The sequence below is a fragment of the Ornithorhynchus anatinus genome, chromosome 17, assembly GCF_004115215.2.
Source record: "Ornithorhynchus anatinus isolate Pmale09 chromosome 17, mOrnAna1.pri.v4, whole genome shotgun sequence".
Taxonomy (NCBI): domain Eukaryota; kingdom Metazoa; phylum Chordata; class Mammalia; order Monotremata; family Ornithorhynchidae; genus Ornithorhynchus; species Ornithorhynchus anatinus.
The window spans coordinates 6,449,862-6,473,174 of record NC_041744.1 but is presented as its reverse complement, the minus strand read 5'-3'; the positions used below and the strand labels follow the sequence as shown (position 1 = coordinate 6,473,174).

The 23,313-nt window shown below is 48.4% G+C and overlaps 1 protein-coding gene across 1 annotated transcript in view; it reads left to right on the top strand.

The window, feature by feature from the left end:
* The first annotated feature begins 594 nt into the window (after nucleotides 1-594).
* Nucleotides 595-23,313, top strand: part of NXN (nucleoredoxin) — a 115,956-nt gene continuing 93,237 nt past the window's right edge. Inside the window, exon 1 of the mRNA XM_029082407.2 lies at nucleotides 595-1,138. Coding sequence (XP_028938240.1) covers nucleotides 731-1,138 — 408 coding nt within the window. The 5' untranslated portion in view covers nucleotides 595-730. The remainder of the gene's footprint in view (nucleotides 1,139-23,313) is intronic.

Genomic DNA, 23,313 nt, shown 5'->3' with positions numbered 1-23,313 from the left:
AGGCGATGAGGTTGTCCCACGCGGGGCCCTCAGTCTTAAAATCCATTTTCTAAAGGCGGGAACTGAGGCCCAGGGAGGTGAAGGGACTCGCCCCACGGAAGCAGCGTGGCTCAGTGGAAAGAGCACGGGCTTTGGTTCGAATCCCGGCTCTGCCACTTGTCAGCTGTGTGACTGTGGGCGAGTCACTTCACTTCTCTGTGCCTCAGTTCCCTCATCTGTAAAATGGGGATGAAGACTGTGAGTCCCACGTGGGACAACCTGATTCCCCTGTGTCTACCCCAGCGCTTAGAACAGTGCTCTGCACATAGGAAGCGCTTAACAAATACCAACAAGCAGCTGATGAGGGGCGGCGGTGGGATTTGAAGCCACGACCCGGCTCCCAAGCCCGGGCTCTTGCACCCTCAGCCACGCGGGGCGCCCCGCCCTCGTGGCCGCCCCCTGCCGGGGGCGCTCCGCCACTGCAGCGCAGCGCCCCCTGGCGGCCGGTGCGGGGGGCGCCGCCGCGCCCCCTGGCGGCCGCTGCGGGGGGGACACCTCCGCGGCGCCGCAGCGCCCCCTGGCGGCCGCTGCGGGGGGGGACGGCGGCGTCGGGGCGGGGAGGAGGAGGAAGAGGAGGGAGGTTGCAGGGCGCCTCCGCTCGCACCGCTCGGTCTGTCCTTCTTTGAGTGTGTGTGTGTGTGTGTGTGTGTGTGTGTGTCTGCGCCGAGCCGCGGCGGGGCCGGGGGCGAGGATGTCGGGCTTCCTGGTGGAGCTGCTGGGGGAGAAGCTGGTGGTGGGCGGCGGCGGGTTGGAGGAAGTGGAGGTGCGCTCGCTGGGCGGCCGCGGGGTCTCCCTGCTCGGCCTCTACTTCGGCTGCAGCCTCAGCGCTCCCTGCGCCCAGCTCAGCGCCAGCCTCGCCGCCTTCTACGGACGCCTGCGCGGGGACGGGGCCACCCCCGGGGCCACCGGGGCCACCCCCGGGGCCTCCTCCTCCTCCTCCTCCTCCTCCTCCTCCGCCTCCGCCGCCGCCGCCGCCTCCGAGCCCCAGCGGCGCCTGGAGATCGTCTTCGTGTCCTCGGACCAGGACCAGCAGCAGTGGCAGGACTTCGTGCGGGACATGCCCTGGCTGGCGCTGCCCTACAAGGAGAAGCACCGGAAGGTCAGCGCGGACGGGCACCCCGACACCCCCCGACGGCTCCCCTCCCCTTCCCCCTCCCACCCCAGGGCCGCCTTGCCCCCCCGAGTGGGGAGGAGGGACCCTCCCCTCCCCAAAGCCGCAGAGGGTGCACCCCACGGGGTGCCAACTTTTCCCTCCTTCCTCTCCCCGGGCGTCTCTTAAAAGCGCCTTTCTTTCCCCTCTGACCCGAGGGGGTCAGGGAAGGGGCGGCTCAGCCTCTTGGGTCGCCCCCCACCCCATCCTCCCCTCGTATTTAAAACGCTGAAGGTGCCGGGGGTGATTTCAGTTGGTAATGGGAATTTTCTGAAGGTCCACACCCCCCTTGTCTCCTTCCCTTGGGGAAGCCCCCTTTCCACCCTCAGGCCGAGGAGGGGGAAGGGGTCTGCCCCTCTCTCAGAAGGCCAGAACCGGGAGGGGTCATCACATCACCCACCCCCTGGACATCCCTCCCCTTCCCCCCTTGGTGGACAGAGCTGAAAGGCCCCAGCATCTCCGAGGCCCAGGGCGGAGCGTCCCCCACCCAGTGGGGAAGGGGCCCCTCCTTTTGACCCCCCAGTGTCCACGACCCCCTCCTGACCCCCCGTGTTCTCCCTCCGACGTGGCTGGAGGTGTGGGGGGGGCTCCTCGTCCCCTCCCTTCTCTGGCCCCTGCCCCCCCTGAGGAGGACCCCCCCCCGAACCACTCCAGCATCAGTCCTGACCAACTTTCGCACCCCAGAATCCAAAATCGAGCTGGTGGTTGGAGATGGAGAGAGGGGGTCCGCTTGGAGGTAGGGGTGGAAAGTCAGAATTTCCACCCCTGCTCTCTGCTGGGTCATTTGTATTTACGGGGGGCGTTGGGAGTGGGTGGAGAAAGGAAAGGAGGATGGGTGGAGGGGCTGCTTTCTTAGAGCAAGATGTCTGCTTCCCCAACGCCAGGACACCGGCGGGCTGGATGTGTTTACGGGAGGGTTTCTGACCCAGCCACTTAATTTCTGTTCCCCAAGGATGCGGCAAAATCAGGTCAAGTGTGAATCAAAGAAACTTAGGTCTGCGCCTTGGGAAGGTTGGTCTTTTCCCTAGCCGAGTTCAGCGTGCCTCCGAACGGATGCCTTGTATCTGTGGGTCTGGAGAAGGTAGAGTTTAATTTAAAGCCAATAGCGTTTAGAGGGGATTTGAAAGGTGGCGATAATAACCCGAGGTTATGATCAATGTCTTGGGGAAATCATTTGGTCCCCGTTTGAGACCCAAATCTAAGATTTTTGAAGGGTTAAGTCTGGAATTTAACAAATCCAGATTGTGTTTGACATTGAAACGCATGATCTCACTAACCACAGATCGCCCGTTGAACAAATTAGTTTTAAGATCAAATTAGGCAATTAAACTGCTGTCAAATTGGCACCGATCTGCCGTGCTCACATCACCTTTACCTAAGCTCTGTGTCCAATCAGTCACGGATATGTGGAAGTTACAAATGGGACTGACCAATGCTCTGTAGATTAAAAGTCCTGGAATATATTGGTGGATCGGTATTCGTTTTTCTGCTTCTTTGTGGGGGAAAAAAAGTCAGGTCCAGAAAGCAACCGGCTACAATGGCTTTTTATGTTTTTATGGTAGAGTTCTTCTGCAGGCTGGTGTTTAAATTGCATCGATGTCCTCGTCTGGGCTGTGTCTAGCATCTTCAGAAAGCTTATATCCAAATGCCAAGATGTTTTTTTCACATAAAGAGAAATTTGGACCCCAAATGTTAGGATCTCTTGCTGAGCCCTTCTCATTCAGAAGGGAGTGGCATTTTTCGAATAGAAATTTCAAAAAAAATTTTTGGGGGGGGAAATGGCAGGGCAAGTTTAAAAGGTGACCGTGGAAAGAGACCTTATCACTTTCAATGGTCTGTCTCTGCAATGGTGTGTGCTCTGCACACAGTAAACTCTCAATAAATACAATTGATTGATTTATTGTCCGCTACCCATCTTCTGACTTTGACCCAGGCAGTTGGAGTGTGCTGAGCTCAAACCTGACCGAGTCTTTGTTACTTGTAAATGATGTAAGAGGCGGAAAGGAGGTCAGCTGGTTCTGCCAGAATCCCAGGAAATTCCAAAATCCATTCTTCAATTCTTAAAAGAAGTGAGATTCTTCTCAATGAAGAGATTCCCTCGGGGGAATTGGTCTTCTCTCTAATCAGTAAGATTAACCGAATTGTTTCTGGGGAGTCTCAGCCCAAGGTAAAGTCGATCCAGGAGTTAGCCCATTAATTTATTCGATGTAGACAACTAATCCAAAAAAAATCCGGGCAGAAAGCGGATTTTTTCTTTTGGCTTGGCTGCGCTTGTCAAATTAAATGGATCATTGTAACCTCCGCTATGCATGTGTAGACCAGGCCTAGACCTGGACGTGGAAGTTTCCGATAGGATGCATTCCTTGTGCTTGTAAAGTAAATTGCCCTCCAGGAACAACAAAAAGATCAGGCACCCCCATTTCTATGCTCGGAATGGGTGGTCTGATAATACGGCCTCCCTGACTTACAACACTTAGCCTTCTCTCGCTGGACTCCCGCCCGATTCTGTCACCGTCCATAAAAACAGTATTAGGAGAGAAGTTAAGTTTCACACTTCAGAGGAACCAAAATTCCAGGTTGCTAATTTTTTTAAGTTTCCATTTAACATTTGTTCTTTAAAGCCGATCACAGTCTTTCCCCCGCTCCCTCCCCTGCTCTGTGAAATAACAGAGGATTATGGTTCTAATTAGTTATTGGCTGGCACTTCTCTAACGAAAATTGAAAAATTATGTAGGGGAAAGAAAATGCCTTGGTATTCCTTTTTTTTTTCCTTTTTAATTTTGCCTTTCTATTATTGAGGAGCTTTGGGGATGATCCACACAGCTAAGCCTGCGTTCTGCCCAGCCGCTTACCTTAATTTGGGCTGTGAGAAAACATGAAATACAAAGATTACAGGAATTTAAATTCTTATTCTGGGAGAGACTGACCTGTTCATGCTTGTTTTCGTGGTGGGTGTAAAAGTAATTGAAGCTTGTGTTTTTTGGTTTTCAAAATACACAGATGTTACAGAGCTGTGTAGAAAGCTTAATCAAGGGGTAATAGAACCTTATGGGTAAGTTTATAAGGGCAATTATGTCAGGCTATCAGATTTCTAAACACTAGATTTGAAACTTGTAGTTCAGGCGGTTAGACGTTTCTTGGCCTAATGTGCAGATTTTTAGGTAGTGCTAAAGTCTCAGATTTACCACAGATGGGAGGTACCTCATCCTTGTGAAAAGTCTGGGGAAGATGGGAGCTCTTTGGATCGGAGCCATTCACCTCGTTTCAGGCCGGCTCGGTCATCGGTGCATTCCGGAGCTGGACTCGACCCATTCGGGCTTCCTCTGCCGGAAGCCATCCGCCAGGTGACCGCTGGGTTTCCCCTGCAAGTTCCCGTTAGACAGTGAACTCCTTGAGGGCAGGGATCCTGTCTACCAACTGTATGTACTCTCCCAAGTTCAGAGTACATGGCTCTGCATCAAGTAAGTGCTCCATAGATACCAGTGACTGATTAAGTTCCAAACATATTTAGGTTGTATTTGTTTGTTTTTTGTCCCGTTGGTGACTCCAAGCTCTCCCCGGCCACGAGCACGGTTTCAAGACCCTTCCTGTGTCCCAGTGAGTGTTGGAGGGGAATGATGTGGAGCGAGTGGAATGAGGCCTCCCGCCTGGCTTGTGACCGACCCCTCCTCCCACACCAACCAGTGAAAGAGTGAAACCAGGGGGTCAGACGGCTTAGGCAGCCATGCTGTGCAGAACTCTGTACTGATATCGAGTTCAGAGGAGAAGAAAATGACCAGATTGTCGTTGCTCGCGAGGAACTATCTAATCCATAAGTAGTATTTATCGAGCACATTCTGCGGGCAGAGCACTCTGCTAAGCCATTAAGAGTGTTTTTTATGAAATAAGATGAAACACCCATGTCAGAAACTTCCATGCGTCATACATGATGCTTCAGAGTGTCGGGGGCAGGAGCCTATTAACATTTGGAGCCTTGAATTGGCAAATCTAATTTTGGTTTCTGGGCAAGAAGTCACCATCCAGGGAGGTTTAAGGGGAGGACTGGGGTTTAAGGCCATTAAAATCTTGAGACATGAGACCTCTTTAGTTGTAAATATTTATATGCTTGTCTCCTGCGTTCAAGTGAAAGCTGGTCATGGGCAGGGAATGTGTCACTTTGTTATTCTGTTCTTCCCAAGGGCCTAGACAGTGCCCCACACCGAGAGGGCACTAAAGTCATTCATTCATTCATTCATTCATTCATTCATTCAATAGTATTTATTGCTGCTGCTGCTGCTAATAATAATAATAATAATAAATAATGATGATGGTATTTGTTAAGCGCTTAAATATGTGCCAGGCTACTGCTCTTTGAATTCCTATGAGGTTCATTTTGTAAGAAGAGGTGGTCAGCTCCAATCCGGATGTGGTATCTTTCTTGATGTCGGCTGGCCGGCCATCTCCCCCAAATCCCAATAGGTCTGGACATGGAGCGCACAGCCAGAGGTGGAAGAAGCCCTGGGCTTGGGATGGGGCTCCAGCTAGTCTAGACTTCAGAAGAGAGTGGGGTCCTTCCTGTAAAGTCTCATCACTTGTTTCCCTTTACTGGCAGTTTCGGTCCTTTGTTTTCAAGCATCAGAAGGCATTGGCACACCACTTTCCCCAGATCGCCATAAGCTCCTGAGTGCTAGTGTTTCCATGCTTGGAAACTTCTCACATGTCACTTTCATTTATGCTCCGAAATACACACACGGGTGGATGGCCCAGGAGAGAGAAGTCCGGGGAAGGGATTGGAGAATCCGGGAGCCGGGAGACATTGCAAGAGGTCTTCTGGTCCAGGCCCCTGCCTCCAGGGTGACGAATGTCCAAACCATCTGGGGGGCGAGGGGTGGGGGTGCTACAGATTTTCTTCTGACTTCTTTTCTTTCTTTCTATAAAGTCCTCAGGGATGGGGATTCCAGGAAAGCTCCATAAGGAAGTGTTTAAATTTAACCCAGTACAAATAAATGATTCTGGGTGGAACGGAAGGGTTGATCATCCCTGATCCTAAGGATATGTTGCTGGGGGCTTTGAGTAATGGGATTAGCTTCATAAGTGATCCCGCGGCAGTAATGTGGTAAAATGTGAACTCCCCAGTTGGGAAAGCTGGAATTGTGGGATTAAACATCAAGTGGCCTTTTTGGCTTTTTTTGACTGAAGGAGAACAAGATATGCTCACTTCTCGCTCTACTTAGCAGAGCAGACCGAGAGAAGGTAAGTGAATACATCTTATCTTCAGTAGTGCACAAAGCTGGCCTTCAGGGGAGTATTTCAGAAAAGTTTTAGCTGGCTCCCTCTGAAATGTAGCTATTACTTTAAAAGCTGCTTTGATCTTTTATTTGTGTCTGTTTCTGGAGCAGAATTTCCTGTTTGGTGTTATTGTCTTTAACGTGTCAGGAGATTGTGTATGAACTTGTTGCTGTTAGTGACAGTCGGGTAAATACAACTACATGAATTCCATTCAGAACTAGTGAAAAATGACCCCTCCATGCCACCCCCTGCCAAACAAAGGTGGGGGTCATTCTGGTTTCTAAGATTTTCCCTAGGGATCCCCTTTGGAAACCAAACAATGGAATATGTCAAACAGTCCAGTTGGAGGGACAAAGAGAAGCAGCGTATTTATTGAGCACTTACTGTGTGCAGAGCACTGTACTAACACTACAGTGTAATGGAAAGTTGGTAGACCCATTTCCTGCCCACCACGAGTTTACAGTCTGGAGGGGCTTCTTATAGTCTAGAGGGTTAACATCATTTGCCTGCTGTGTGACCTCGGTCCCATCACTTAACTTCTGTTTCCTTGTCTACAAAATGGAGATTAAATACCTCCTCTCCTTCCTGCTTAGACTGTGAACCCTGGGTGGGACAAGGACTGTATCTAATTTGATTTTCTTGTGTCTACCCAAGGACTCAGCACATTATTATGTGCTTTCTCTATACCTTCATTATTTTATTATTATTATTATTATTATATTTTGAAGTTGAGATGGGGGAGATGGATCTAAAACTGTTATAATGGAGGCTGGATCTGCATCTACAATGCTTGGCACATAGTAAGCGCTTAACAAATACAATCATTGTTATTATCTACAACACTGGCTCACCTTCATCGAGTGGCTTGCTAACCACGGTCATGATCTCTCCTCTGTTTGCACGAGCCTATTGGATCTGGTCACTTTGTTAGACTAGGGTGCCGCCTTTCCCTCGTGGAAAACAAATCAGCAAGCATTTGGATTGAAGGAAATCTCCTCTTCTGGAGGCAGAAGATGGCACAGTGCCGCCCCTTAAACTGTGGAATGCTGTCTTCTGGGTTTGCTCAGAAATAAAACCATTAGACATTTAATGTCATGCTTTCATTTGAATGCACATCCTCTAGTGTTAGCTGCTCAGGTCTGGATTTGACTAGCTGTCCACAGCTGGTGCTAATTGATTTGTCTTCCGATAATGGCTGGAATTGCTGAGTTCAACATGGGAGAAAATATGGGATTTTTTTTTTAAGTTTCTCTTCAGGATCTCTGGTTTAACTTTACTCCTTTTTTATCCTTTTTAAACGCTCACCCCTCTCCCCACCAGCCCAACCAGATTTTAGGATCTGCTCAAATTTTGGAAGATGGATTTAACAGTTTCTTTAGTGAGAGTGGATTGAGTTTGCTGTTGCAGTTTTCTGTTAGGCTGGGATGCTACCCTAAAAGAGATGGAAGGAAGTTAGGTGGGGTCACGCCGAAGGGGGTTCGAATGGCAGGTGGAGGGCGGTCCTGGAAAAAGCAGGCTGCCCAGGTGCCCCTGGCAATTGGAAAAGCCCAGTGGGCAAATCTGAAGTCTCCATCCATTACCCGATTGGCCAGTGAATGTTCCATTGCTCACTATCAATTGTACTTATTGAGCATTTACTATATGCAGAGCACTGCACTAAGTGCTTGGGAGAGTACAATACAACAGAATTAGAAGACGTTCCCTGCCCATAACAAGCTTACAATCTAGAGAACGAGACAAACAGTAATGTGAATAAATAAATAACTTATATAATTTAAAGATACATACATAAGTGCTGTGGGATTGGGGGTGGGGTGGATAGAAAATGTCCAAGACACAGGTTGAAGGGAATAGATGATGCAGAAAGGGGAGTGAGTTGAGGAAAAGAGGCCTTAATCAGGGAAGGCCTCTTGGAGGAAGTGACCTTTTACGGCCCACTATGCCATAATGAAGACCAACACTACCAGTCAGCTTTTGGGTTTTGCTTCCCACGGCTGGAGGTGTCAGGGAGGAGGAAGAGAAGGCATCGACACAGGGCTGTGGTCCATATGTCCCTTGAGAAACCACAAGAAGTCTCAGGGTCCTATTCTGCCTTAGATGCCCCAGCCCGGCTGATACAGAACAAAGCCTGTTAGAGAGGTGGCTGATGTTGGGCTTCATTTAATAATTGTGGTATTTGTTCAGCACTTGCTCTGTGCCAAGCCCTGGGTGGAGGATAGTTGCAATACAAGCAGATCAGACCCAGTCCCCATCCCACATGGGGCTCAGAGTCGAAGGGGGAAGGGAAAAAAATGATATTTTACCCCAATTTCACAGATGAGGAAACTGAGGCCCAAATAAGCCAAGTGACTTACCCAGGGTCACATGGGAGGTAAGAAGAGAAGCTGGGATTAGAACCCAGGTCTTCCGACTCCTGGTCCTGTGCTCTGTCCCCTGGGCCACCTGGTTTCTAAAGAAGACTTTAGAGTACTTAGTATCCCCAAATAGACTTATTCCCCATATAGCAATCATATTTATTGAGTTCTTACTGTATGAAGAGCACTGTACTAAGTGCTTGGGAGAGTACCGTATAGCAATAGAGTGGGTAGATACATTATACATCTCCAGTTTGGGCCTGTGGTCCAAACTTTTCCACAGCCTTTAAACCCTGCTCATCCGTATGCCCTGGAGTTTTGGGCAGGAGAAATTAGTGCTGAAATGTTTTCATCTCTTCAGAGGTAGGTATTATTCATCAGCAGAGATCCAAGCAAAGTGCTCTGTTCACTTTTAAAAGCTTATCTCTGGGCCTTGTGCGGTTTAGTGGCTTCTCCTGCTGGGATAAGCCCCGTGTGGAGCCCAATATCAGTTTTCTTCTCAACATGTTTGCTTTGGGTACTTCCCATGGTTTCTCCAGTGAATTTCCTCTTGGGTTCCTCTTGGTAGTCTTTTATCCATAAACACAGATTAGGTTCTGAAGTGATGCGGGTCCATTGCAGGTGTTTTGCTTAATGATAAGTTTAAACTATTATGACACTTTTACATCCCGCTTCGTGCGTGATGTGTATTATCATTATTATGCCTTTTAAAAAGATTTAATTCCTTACTGGGTCATTAAATAGCATAGAGCAGTCATCAGGGCCAAAAATGGTTATTGACTTTAAAGAATTTAATCATCTCATTCCCTTCTACTTCTCTGCTCTCTTCTCCCACTACATCCCAGCTCACTCTCCCAAACCAATCTACCCACTGTGTCTCCTCTTCATTCCTGTTGCTGATCCCTTGCTCACACCCTCTCCCCTGTCTGGAACTTCCTCCTCTTTCACATCTGGCAGCTCTCCCCATCTTCAAAGTCTTTCCTTTCCAGAGGGCTCTCCTCACCCCTCTTCCCACCTTACGTCCCCCAACTGCCACTTTAAGCACTTAATGTTCTCCACAACCCCCCCAAGCAGTTCTATCTGTATCTTAAACACTCTCTTCCTCCTCCTCTCTGTAATTTAAGTGTCTGTCTCCCTCTCTAGATCATAAAATCCTTGGGGGCATAGATCTTGTCTTCTAACCAGACTCTGAAAACAGTAGGCATTCAATAAATGCTATTGATTGATGACTGATGGCACCCCGGGCTGATGTGCTCAGGCACCTAGGAGAAGTGAGGCGTAGTTGCTCCTAGATAAGGTGACTGGACACTTGGTCACTTTAGGTGAGCTTGGCATAGGCCCAGGGAAAGGAGGGGAGGAGAGAGGAAAAGAGGTGAAGGGAGAGTGGAAGGAGCACGGGCCTGGGAGTCAGAGGACCTGGATTCTAATCTCAGATCGGCCAAATGCTTTCTGTGTGACGTTGGCCAAGTCACTTAACGTCTCTGTGCCTCAGTTCTCCTGTTCTCCCTCCTACTGAGGCCGCGATGCCCATGCGGGACAGGGAATGTGTCCAACTTAATTCACATATATTTTCCATAGCGCTTAGAACAGTGTTTGACCCATAGTAAGCACTTAAATACCATTAAAAAAAAAGAAAAAGCAGGAAAAAGCTGGGGACTTACCAGCCGGACTGCTCTTCTGGCCTGGGCATGGCCTGGTGGCCACAGCCAGGGCTGGGAGGTCACAGCTGGTAGCAAAGGGCAGCCGGAACCAGTCCTAAGGGACCAAGAAAAGGAGTCCCTACCTAGGAGAGTCCCTCTTCATTAATTCACATACACTGAGCACTTACTGTGTGCAGAACACTATACAAAGCACTTGGGAGAGTACAATATAAAAATAAACAGATACATTCTCTGCCCACAACGAGTTTACAATCTAGAGGGGTTCCTAGAGGCAGCCCTCCTGCAGTGTTGCTTCTGTCCAAACTTCCTTGTCCATAAGCTTCAGCTGCCCCCAAAGTGACATAAAGTTTCCCTCCACCCCCCTTTTTCCTAATCCCCACCTCCAGTCCCCAAGTGTCCCTGTTGCTCGAATAGAGGTGGACAGGATAATAATAATAATAATAATGGTATTTTTGAAGTACTTACTATGTGTCAAGCATTGTTCTAAGTGCTAGGGAAGATGCAAGATAATCAGGTTGGGCACAGTCCCTGGCCCACGTGGGCCTCACAGTCTTAATCCCCATTTTCCAGATGAGGTAACTGAGGCACAAAGAAGTGAAGTGACTTTGTCCAAAGTCACACAACAGACTAGTGGCGGTGCCGGGATTAGAGCCCAGGAGAGGGGTAACATGGCAGATCGGGCCGAAGCAGAAAGGGTGCTGCAGATCTGGAAGTGGTCCTGCCATTTGAGAGGGTGTGCCAAGACCCCTAGAGTCTGGCGCCTTAGCCAGAAGGGCCCCGAGGGCCATCCCTCGGCTGGAGTACAGCTGGAGGAGCCTGCTGACTTCTGGCCTAGGGGGAACTGATGAGGTTGCAGAGGAGCAAAAACCGGCCCATGGGGTGAATAAATAATAGGGAGGTGGTCCGATCCAGCTGCACAAATGAGAGGGCGAGGCCTCGGGGGTGGCACTCATGCTAGGTTGTTCTCCCTGCGAGAACACTGGGCTCTTCCACAGCAGAGAGAAGCATGGTGCCCAACTCACCAGATCATCCTCTGCTTGTGGAGGAAGCAAAATATTTAACTGATAAGGGGAGAAGCCTCTGAAATGCCCTGGGGCCGCCATGGATGGAGAATGGAAACAAGCGAAAATGAGAATGGAAACAAGCGAAAATAAAAAGGAATACATGGGGAGCCGGTCGGCTGTGAGGCCTGATCTTCTTGGTCTTAGAAACTGGATCCCGTAAGTTTCATCCGGCGCGGGAGCCCCGCCTGTGAGGAGTCGGCCTCGTTGGGAGGTTTGGGTTTAAGGAGGGGGAAAAAAAGATCTTAAATAGCTTTTGCAGCTTTAGAGTGGTGCGTATCTCAAGCGTCCCGGGGTTTGCTTTCTGCTTCGGGTGCTTTTAAAAACTGATTTAGAGTGGAGGAAGGAAGTTATGAAACTCCAAGAGTGATTGATTACAAGTTCGAGGTTTTCCTACAGTAGCTGATCTCATCCAGTTTGCTCATTGTGTTCTCTCTAGACACCTTGTTGGTTTAATCGCTAATCAGTCCGTGATTACCTGGAACTGATTTCCTCCGACATCTTTTCCTCTCCTAAGATGGCATCACTCAGCAAGTTTAATGTAACCGAAGCTGAACTTTACTTGAACTATATAATCATACATCTGTGTGGTGTTGTTAGTGTTCGGATGCCCTAGAGATGAATAAATTAACACGTCCTAGGTAGGAAAAAAAAGCATTTAAACTGTGTTTTTTACCCCCCTTTATGATTCTGCTGCTCAAAATCTGGAGAGAAATGAAGGCAATCAGAAAGGGCAATTCACTATTTTTGAAATGCCAAAATCAACATCTCCCTGATTAAGTAGAGTTTTTCAAAGGTCAGGCTGTTGTGTAATCTCTCATCTGATGTTTGCAGACCCAGGAATCTGGGGTGGGTGAAAAGCATTTGGAGCCTGGGCCTAGGAGTCAGAGGACCTGGATTCTAATCCTGACTCTGCCACTTGGCTCTGGATCACCTCAGGCAAGTCACTTATCTTCTCCGGGCTCAGTTGCTTTATCTGTAAAATATGGTTTCAAATACCAAGACCTGCCGGTTTCACCTCTACAATATCGCCAAGATCCGCCCTTTCCTCTCCACCCAAACAGCTACCTTACTATTACGGGCTCTCGTTATATCCCGGCTAGACTACTGTGTCAGCCTTCTCTCTGACCTCCCTTCCTCCTCTCTCGCCCCGCTCCGGTCTATTCTTCACTCCGCTGCCCGGCTCATCTTCCTGCAGAAACGATCTGGGCATGTCACTCCCCTTCTTAAACAACTCCAGTGGTTGCCTATCGACCTCCGCTCCAAACAAAAACTCCTCACTCTAGGCTTCAAGGCTCTCCATCACCTTGCCCCTTCCTACCTCTCCTCCCTTCTCTCTTTCTACCGCCCACCCCGCACGCTCCGCTCCTCCGCCGCCCACCTCCTCACCGTCCCTCGGTCTCGCCTATCCCGCCGTCGACCCCTGGGTCACGTCCTCCCGCGGTCCTGGAACGCCCTCCCTCCTCACCTCTGCCAAACTGATTCTCTTTCCCTCTTCAAAACCTTACTTAAAAATCACCTCCTCCAAGAGGCGTTCCCAGACTGAGCTCCTCTTCCCCCCCTCTACTCCCTCTGCCATCCCCCCTTTACCTCTCCGCAGCTAAAGCCTCATTTTCCCCTTTTCCCTCTGCTCCTCCACCTCTCCCTTCCCATCCCCACAGCACTGTACTCGTCCGCTCAACTGTATATATTTTCGTTACCCTATTTATTTTGTTAATGAATTGTACATCGCCTCGATTCTATTTAGTTGCCATTGTTTTTACGAGATGTTCTTCCCCTTGACGCTGTTTAGTGCCATTGTTCTTGTCTGTCCGTCTCCCCCGATTAGACCGTAGGCCCGTCAAACGGCAGGGACTGTCTCTATCTGTTGCCGACTTGTTCATCTCAAGCGCTTAGTACAGTGCTCTGCACATAGTAAGCGCTCAATAAATACTATTGAATGAATGAATGAATAACTATTCTCCCTCCCACTTAGACCCCGAGCCACACTGGGGAGGGGGACTGTGTCTGACCTGATTACCTTGTACCTACCCCAGTACTATGTACTTACAATGCTTGGTACATAGTAAGCATTTAATAAGTACCACAGTGAATACTATTATTAAATTGGGTTTCATATTGATTCCATGCCATTCTTCCAAAGAACTGGGATGACTTTTCCCACTCTGGGCTCATCCTTTCAGGGCCCAGGGAAGGAGAGGCAGCACACACCGTTTAAGGGCCTTAATGGAAAGACTTATGGAAGAAGGAACTGAAACCAAAGGAAGTGAAGCGATTAGCGCAAGGTCACGCAAAGGGTCAGTGAGAGAGCCATGAAACGGAACCCACTCTCCTAGATTCCCAGTCTGGCCCTCCATCACTTTGTTGCTCCCGTCTTTCAACAACCACTTGCAAAAACGGCGTCTTAAAAATAACTCGGGTCAAGAAACTTACTGGATAAGAGGCCCAGGCTGGAAAGAGAATTTGCTGTGAAAGAAGTGAATGCTTTTATGCAGAAGAATTTGTGCTGAAGGGCTGAGTGAGTATGGGGTCTCTCAAAATTGGGGAAGCAGCTTGGCCATTTGGAAAGAGCATGGGCCTGGGAACCAGATGACCTGGATTCTAAGCCCGGCTCTGCCACTGGCCTGCTGGGTGACCTTGGGTCAGTCACTTAGCTCTTCTGAGCCTCAGTTTCTTAATCAGTAAAATGGAGGTTAAATACCCGCTCTCCCTCTTATGTAGTTTGTGAACTCTTTGTGGGACAGGGAGAGGGTCTGATTTTATTATCTTGCATCTACTCCAGTGCTGAATATGGGATTTGGGACTAGTAAGTGTTTAACAAACCTCACAATTATTTTGATTTTCGGAAGCTTACCCAAATCAGAAAAGTTGCAAAGATTTCAAGTGTGAAAAAGCAATGAATTTTATAAAAGTGGGGATTAGAGAGATTGGGAGCCCCATGACTATGTGGGCCTGAAAACCGTATATTTACCCTAGCTCTTAGCACATATTAAGAGCTTAGTAAGTGCCACTTAAGGTCTTAGTTTTTTGGTGGGCCAAGGAAGGTTACCAAAGCCAGAACATCGTTTTGAATCCCGCGTTCTCAGGGATTTCCCTTCCCTTCCCTTCCCTTCCCTTCCCTTCCCTTCCCTTCCCTTCCCTTCCCTTCCCTTCCCTTCCCTTCCCTTCCCTTCCCTTCCCTTCCCTTCCCTTCCCTTCCCTTCCCTTCCCTCCCTTCCCTTCCCTTCCCTTCCCTTCCCTTCCCTTCCCTTCCCTTCCCTTCCCTTCCCTTCCCTTCCCTTCCCTTCCCTTCCCTTCCCTTCCCTTCCCTTCCCTTCCTCCTTTCAATGATTACTATGCCAATCATATTTATTGAGCACTTACTTATACAGAACACTGTACTAAGTGCTTGAGAGAGTACAATATAACAGACACATTCCCTACCCATATTGAGTTTACAGTTTATAGTCTATGTGCCAGACATTGTACTAAACTCTGGGGTAGATATAAGATCATCAGGTTGGATGCAGCCCTTGTTTCTCAGAGGGCTCACAGTCTTAATTCCCCATTTTATAGATGAGGTAACTGAGGCCCATTGAAATGACTTGCCCAAGGTCACACAGCAGACAAGTGACAGAGCTGGAATTAGAACCCAGGCCCTCTGATTCCCAGGCCCGGTCTTTTTCCGTGAGGTCCCACTGCTTCTCTTTTTGGGGGGAACCCTTTTTCAAGTGCCCCCATTGACTGGGCATCGGGTACGCCAGGTTCGTGGGGCAGACCAGGCAGAGGCTGCGCCGCCAGTCCAGACCTTGGGATTGCTCCAGCGATTCTCCGTTCCGTGAGGTTCCCTGGAAGAGAGAGAGCAATTCCAGCCTCTAGTGAAATTCCAAACATGTGCTTTTTGCTTTGTGACAAGTAAGAAGTAATTGAAAGTTGTCTAAGCACAGCGATTCCACAGTGAAACGCTGTAATGGAAACTTTTAAGTTCTGCGGCATCTGTGACTTAAAGAATGAGTCTACTTTTTCCTGCTGCCTGACAGACATGACTCGTAGGCCCGATTTAAGAATGTTTTTCTATGAAATGCAGCATTTATTTATTGTTTTAACACTTAAGTCAGAAATTCAACATCGCCACCAAAAAAGTGTGTCTGGGAACAGTCCTCCGTAGGTAGATTCGAGGAAGTTTTCTATTGTCACTGGAAGTTCTGAGCTTGGCCTTTTTTGCTTTTTCTTTGGAAGGTCACGAGCAGGCTGTGTTAGATTCTGGGCTGCAGGATAAGATTTCGCTTTTTCCTGAGAGAATTTTCTCCAGATGAATCTGTTTTACATTTTTGTTTTTCATCGAAGTCCCCAGGATAAAATCTGCATGGGTTTAATCTGCCTAAAATCAGCAGATAGGACAGTCTTTTTTGAGAGTGATCAGGTCAGGACAGTTTTCTTTTGATCATGGTCCCTTGCAGCACAACTAACTCATATGTTCCTCATTTCTTAACTTTTGATGTGAAATATAAAGACTCGGACAAAGCAAAATGCTGCTTGAAGAAAATTTTGCTGTGGCTGGCCGAGCTTTGAACGTACACAAATTATTGTGTGTTGGAGCAGTTTTGTCCATTTTCTTTCAGTGGTATCTGTTAAGCACTTACTATGTGCTAGGCACTGAAGTAAGCCTTGGGGTAGATACGAGATAATCAGTTCAGACACAGTCCATATCCCTCAGGGCTCACAACCTTTATCTCTGATTTACAGATGAGGTGACTGAGCCTAGAGAAGAGAAGTGATTTGCCCAAGGTCACACAGCAGACAGTGGAGTCAGGATTAGAACCCATGTCCTTCTTACTCCCAGGCCCAGGCTCTGTCCACTAGGCCATTCTGCAATGTTGGCCGTGCATTTTACTCGTCAGTGTGAAGAGAAAAAAAAATCCCTTCGTCCTGACCGCCTTTCCAAGAAAAATATTCCAAAGCAATTTTCAGTTCATCCTGGAACTAGAACCTTTTCCCCTTTCTGCAGAGTGCAGCTCATTCCACTCCTTTGATTTGGCCGTTAAAAGTTTATAGTTTTAGAGCTCATGCACCCCAGGAATCTGCCGGTTTGATGATTTTCAAAGCGGAGCTGGTGAATGAACTGCAGATTTGAAGTGTAATTTCAGACTGGGTCCTTCTGGTGGGTGGATGCCTGAATACCTACGCCTCCAACTGCCGGTGTGTCCGCAGCAAGCTCTTCTCTTCTCTCTCAGTTCTAGCGGCTCCTTTGGCATTCCCTATCCCCGCCCTCCTCGGGACTTGCGTAGGGGGAGGCCGGGATGACCAGTCAGCTACGGATGGACGGGCATTGGTCGGGGCAACCTTGTGACCGGGGCAGGAAAGTATGTCAGAGCCTTCTCTTAAGCACCAGTTCATCCCACCCCATCCTTCCTGCCTTTATTTCCAAGGTTTCTGTAGCCTGAGCGTAGCCCAGCCTCACATCTAGCCCCCTGTGGCCACCCCTTCTTCCAGCCTCTCTGGTGGCCCTAGTGGCAACCACGGGTGCTGGTGTCTTTTTTGAGGTGACTGTGGCAAAGAAGAGTGCCAGTGTAGAGTTTGAGATGAGCAGGGCAATGCTATAATAATATTGAGCATTGTGGTATTCACGAAGCGCTTACTATGTGCCAAGCACAGTTCTAAACCCTGGGGTAGATAGAAGGTAATCAGATTGGATCCACTCTCTCTGCCACTTAGGGCTCAAGGTTTAGGTTAGGAGAAAAAACAGATATTGAATCCCCGTTTACAGATGCAGAAACCGAGACACAGAAAAGTCAAGTGACTTGCCCAAGCTCACACAGCAGGCACGTGGCAGGCCTGGGATTAGAACCCAGATCCTCTGATCCCCAGACCCAGGCCCTTTCCACTAAGCCACATTGCATCTGTATTCCCTGGCAGGAGAGGCTATAGGAGCAGGTCAGAACTGGCTCCTTTCTTCTCCACCCCAGCCCTGTCCCACCTTGCAACATGGAAGTTCTCCTTTCATAACACATTTCACTAGAAAAAACATCACACATTAAATTTGCTTTGAGGACTTGGATTTATTTTAATGTTTGTCTTTCCCCCATTGCTTTTTGAGGGCAGGGATGGGTGGTGTCCACCAACTCCACCGTATTGTACTTTCCCAAGCACTTAGTACAGGGCCCCGTACACAGTCAGCAGTCAACAAATTCCAATGATAGATTTGATCTGAAGGGAAGTTCTAAAATATTCTTAGGGATAAATACGGCCCAAAACAAATGCTTCAGTTTCTCGTAGGGGTAAAAGAGTCTGATCCTTTAGTTCTGCAGAAGTCAGCTCTCTCGGAAGACTGGAAATTTTCTGAAGCCTCCTCGGACCCTCTCTCTCTCTCTCTCTCTCTCTCTCTCTCCAATGTGAATGCCACAGGCAGTTAGTAAGCAAATCTAGCTGTCTCCGGGACAGGAAATTCCATGTTTATGTCTGTTGTAAGTTGTACGTATGTGTGCTTGGATGGGCACACGCGCAAACATCATCTATTTATTGTCATCAGTTCACGCCTATGTACACCCAAAGTTTTGGCGTGGGTTGATTTTTTTTTTGGATAGAAAGCAGATTAACATTTCCTTCCCCTGGAGCATGCTTTAGAGTTGGCCCTTTTTTTCCATTTTAAACAGACCCATGACTGGGGTTTGCCAAACTTTCCTAATAGCCCATCAGGTGCTGGGGATTCGTAACAGGCCCTGGTGGGAAACCAAACCTCAGATGATGTCATGCCCATGACCTTCAGGTACCCTCAGATTGAAATGACTTGATGGTGATCCAAGTCTGAGAGAGAGAGGGTGGTCCAGCCTCCATCCATCTTCCATGAGAAGCAGCGTGACCTAGTGAAAAGAGCAGTCAGAGGACCTGGGTTCTAATCCTGGCTCCCCCAGTTGCCTGCTGTGAGACCTTGGGTCAGTCACTTAATGTCTCTGGGCCTCAGTGTCCTCAACTGTAGAAGAGAGGTTCAATACCAGTTCTCCCTCCTACTTAGACTGTGAGCCATAATTGGGACAGGGAATGTGACCAGCCTGATAAACTTGAATCTATCCCAGTGCTTAGAACAGTGCTTGATAAATAGTAAGTACTTAACAAATACAATAGTAATAATGATGGTAATAATAATAATCATGTCCAAAGGTGACCTCATTGGTGGCTAGCTCAATGGGGATGTGGATTGGAGAGTCATTGTACGATGACCTCTCCCCTCTCCTGCTCTTTCATTCTTGCTGGGTAACACATGCTGGGCAGCATCCAAACTCCCCAAGGAACAAAGGAATTTCCTTGGGGGAGTTTCTTTGTCCATTCAAATCCACCTTCCTTGGGAGTCTGTTCTTAAAGCTTTGGAAACTAAAAACCTGTAGTCAGGAGCCCTCCAGCCTTCTTCTCCTGTCATGTTAATATACTTCTTGGGCTTCATATTTCTTCTGTCCCCTAACAATAATAATAATAATGTTGGTATTTGTTAAGCGCTTACTATGTGCAGAGCACTGTTCTAAGTGCTGGGGTAGATACAGGAAATCAGGTTGTCCCACATGAGGCTCACAGTCTAAATCTCCATTTTACAGATGAGGGAACTGAGGCACAGAGAAGTTAAGTGACTTGCCCACAGTCACAAAACTGACAAATGGCAGAGCCGGGATTCGAACCCATGAACTCTGACTCCCAAGCCCGTGCTCTTTCCACTGAGCCACGTTGCTTCTGTGGCTTCTTCTTCATCTTCTTCATCTTAATCATCTTCTTTCTAGAATGTGTAGCCTCCTGAGGACAACGCTCCATTTCTAAATCTTGTCCAACAAAGTTCCTGGAGGGAAGACTGGGTTTGCCTTATTGGGTTCCTGGGGAAAGTAGCAGCAGTAATAGTAAACGTGGTAAAGATGGCACTCTTAAAGGTATTTATTGGGCAGCAGTGATTTCCACTCCTCCTGGAACCCTTTTGAAGGAATTGTTACTTGTGCATTAGGTTTGTTTGTGTGTTTATGCTGGGTCCCCCATTTTGTCGTCCACTCCCTTAAGGGCAGGAGCTGGGTCTTCTCCCTTTCTCTTCCCCACAGCACCCAATACAACACTCCGCCAAGCGGGTGTTGGGACAGGACTTTTGGCTCATGGGTGAGAGAGTCCTGGTCATCAGTATTAGCATTTACCGAGTGCCTGTGTGCGGCATACTGTGCTGAGCACTTGGGAGGGATGTCCCTGCCCTCAAGGAGCTTATCATTTAATAATAATAATAATGTTGGTATTTGTTAAGCGCTTACTATTTGCCGAGCACTGTTCTAAGCGCTGGGGTAGACACAGGGGAATCATGTTGTCCCACATGTGGCTCACAGTCTTAATCCCCATTTTACAGATGAGGGAACTGAGGCACAGAGAAGTTAAGTGACTTGCCTACAGTCACACAGCTGACAAGTGGCAGAGCTGGGATTCGAACTCATGAGCCCTGACTCCAAAGCCCGTGCTCTTTCCAATGAGCCACGCTGCTGCCTAATTTAATGGGAGAGATGGGCAAATACATGGTAGCGGGGGAAAGAAACCTGAAGAAATGCATCAATGCATAATTAAGAAAGCTGAGTGAGGGAGTCTTGGTCAGTCACTCAGTAGTATTTGAGCTCCTGCAGTGTGCAGAGCATTGTGCAAAGTTCTTGGGAGAGTACAATACAGTAATAATAATAATAATAATAATTGTGGTATTTGTTAAGTGCTTAATATGTGCCAAGCACTTTTCTAAGCACTGGGGTAGATACAAGGTAATCAGATAGGACACAGTCCCTGTCCCACAGGGGTCTCCCTGTCTTAGTCTCCATTTTACAGATGAGGTAACTGAGGCCCAGAGAAGTGAAGCGACTTGTCCAAGGTCACACAATAGACATGTAGTGGAGCCAGGATTAGAACCCAGGTGCTCTGACTCCCAGGCCCATGCTCTTTCTATTAGGCCATGCTGCTTCTCCAAAACCCCTCTTTAAACCAAGGGACGAATCCGTCGGTCACCATCAGAAATGCCCGAAAGTAAGAAATAGCCACAGACAGGCCAGAGCTCATAGCCCATCTCCCAAGAGAGTCAGCCCATTGCGGGGAGTGAACTGCCGAGGAAATGGGAGGACCACCTTGGCAGCCCTCTCAAAGATCCCCTCAGGGCTGTCCCTCCCTTCCTCCTCCCACTGGCTCCCTTACCCTGGCTGCTCAGTGCCCTGGACATTCTTCCATCTACCCCTGGGCCAAGTGGAGAAGAAGGCATATGGAATAAGGGGTTATTTTCCCATGGAGTCCCCTAGAAGCTTTTCTGAGAGGAGTCTGCAGTGGCCTTGTGTTCTGTTGACAGGCTCCCGTGGCTACTTCTTCGTAGCCCGTACTCTGCCTTTCCTCGGGGAATGGCTCTGTCCCCCTCCCCCTCCACGCCAGCCCTGCCCAGACTCATGCCTGTGGTTTTAGTACTTTCATATATTTCCATACATGGAAGTAGGACGGCTCCAGCCTCCACTGATCCTGACGTGTCCTTGTAGCCAGGAGTGCGTTTCCCACAGTTGACACCACACCAGCTCGGATGGGTAAAGTGCCCCGTGTATGTATGTGCACGCGCACGCGTGCACACACACACACACACGGCATGCCCCGACAGTGACCACATGCTCACCGGGTGAGACCTCCGTGTACCCACCGAGGCCCTCAGAGGATATCCTATCAATGAAGAAGTGTTCCAGTTAAGAAGATTGCCTCCTTTCTGGGCTGGAGCAGGGGAGAGGATTGGTGGGTGGGGGTGGGGAAGATGTGGTGAGTTTGTTTAAAGGATCTGATTGTTAACGTTAATTACTGCTTTTGAAAGCTGGAAAAGTGAATGAATGGGGTGTTTTTTAAAAAAAAAATACATCAAAACAAGAGTGTTTTGAGGAATAGCTTGGGGAAAAAAGGGAGAGGCCAATTAATAATACCACCTAAATGTGGGCCCCACGTGAAAGAAACAGTGTGTTTAGTTTATTTTGGTTTTCAGGGGTGGGCTGGCACCTCTGAGCAGGGGAAATGCTGAAGTGGAAGGAAGCATTCTGGGTTGGAGGCAGGCAGCTGGGCCCTGCAAATCCTGCCATGGGATTCCGCCTGCAGATCCCAGGAAAGCCCTGGGAATTCCTGGAAGGTCAGAGGAAGTTGGATCTAGAAAGAAATTGTCAAATTGTCAGTCAGTCTTATTTAGAGAGTGCTTACTGTGTGCAGAACACTGTACTAAACACCTGGGAGAATTCAATATAAGCTGCCCACAACAAGCTTACAATAATGCTCCACCTGAGGGAACATGTTTAAAGAATGGTAGTGATGGGGGCTGGGGGAGAAGTAACTCTATAGGGTTGCTCTGGACTAGATGCCTATACAGTGCCCTACATCACGTGGATGCTCAAAGAATACCATTGCCACTAGGGAGGGCACATATGGAAGCAGCAAAAGCGGAGGTTTGAGGGAGTGCTGTGTGGAGTGCAGAAGGGAGTTATGACAATGGTCCTCAGGGTCTAGGTGGTGCAGTACACTGTGCTAAGTGCTTAGTGCATGGCAGATGCAGGGCACTGCTGTGTTGGGTAGGAAAGAAATGTATGCCATGGAAGTATCTTCATTGCTTTGTGTGCTACTGAAATGGGTACACTTAGGTTTTCTCTGTGTGTTTGTGTGTGCCTGTGCGTATGCACGCAGTTACTGGGTATACTGTAAATTCTCCCTCTCTCAGTCTTGGGAAGCACAGCCTGCACCACTCTTTGTGGTCTAGATGCAGCATAAGAATTATGCCTCTCCGCAGAGGCAGAAACTCTTGACTACGAGCTTTGAAGCACTCAGTCGGCTCTTTCCCTCCTACTCATCCACTCTCTTCTCCTGTAACACCACAACTCCCACTCTGTTATGCTCAATCATTCCGTCGTATTTATTGTTTCTCTAGCTACCCAACTTAAGTGCCTCGTTCTCGCCACTCCGGCCGACCTCTTGCTCACACCCCTCTACCAGCCTAGACCACCCCCTTCCCTGCTGTATCAGACACACCACTATTCTCCCCATTATCAAAACCCTTCTGCAATCACACCTCCCCCAAGAGGCCTACCCTGATTAATTTCTCATCTCCCCACTTTATACGCCTCACTTCTGCACCATGCGAACTTTCCTGCTCACAACCTCCCATAGCACTTATGGACAGATCCTCCATGCCACATTTCTTAAGCCCCAACTCATGAACATACCCCTTTTTCCTTCTTTCCCCTCTCTGTAATTTATCTTATCTGTGTCTGTGAGCAGGGATCGCTCTATCATCTCTGTTGTGTTGTACTTTTCCAAATGCTTAGTACAGTGCTCTGCGGACAGTGTTTAATCAATGCCATCATTTGATTGATGGTAATTTATTATAGGGTGTTTAGCCCTCACTAGACTCTAAGCTGTTTGAGGGATCACATCTGTTATTTCTATTGTATTCTCCTAAGTGCCTAGCACAGTACTCTGCACACAGTACATGTTCACTAAATACTATTGATTCATTGATATTTCAGGGCCAACACTTAGCTCCCACTCAGAATCTGTGCTTGCAGGGAGGGAGGGTCCAGAGAAGCACCCTCTCCCCTACTCCCTCATCAGAAATGTTAATTAGGTAGCTACAGGATTTATTTAGTGTGCCAACCACTGTGCTAAACTTTGCAGCAAATACAGGATAATCGTGTCCCCACCTTTGGACACTCAGTCGGTAAGTCTTATTTATTGAGCCCTTACTGTATGTACAGCATTGTATTAAGAGCTTGGGTGAGTACAATATAACAAACATATTCCCT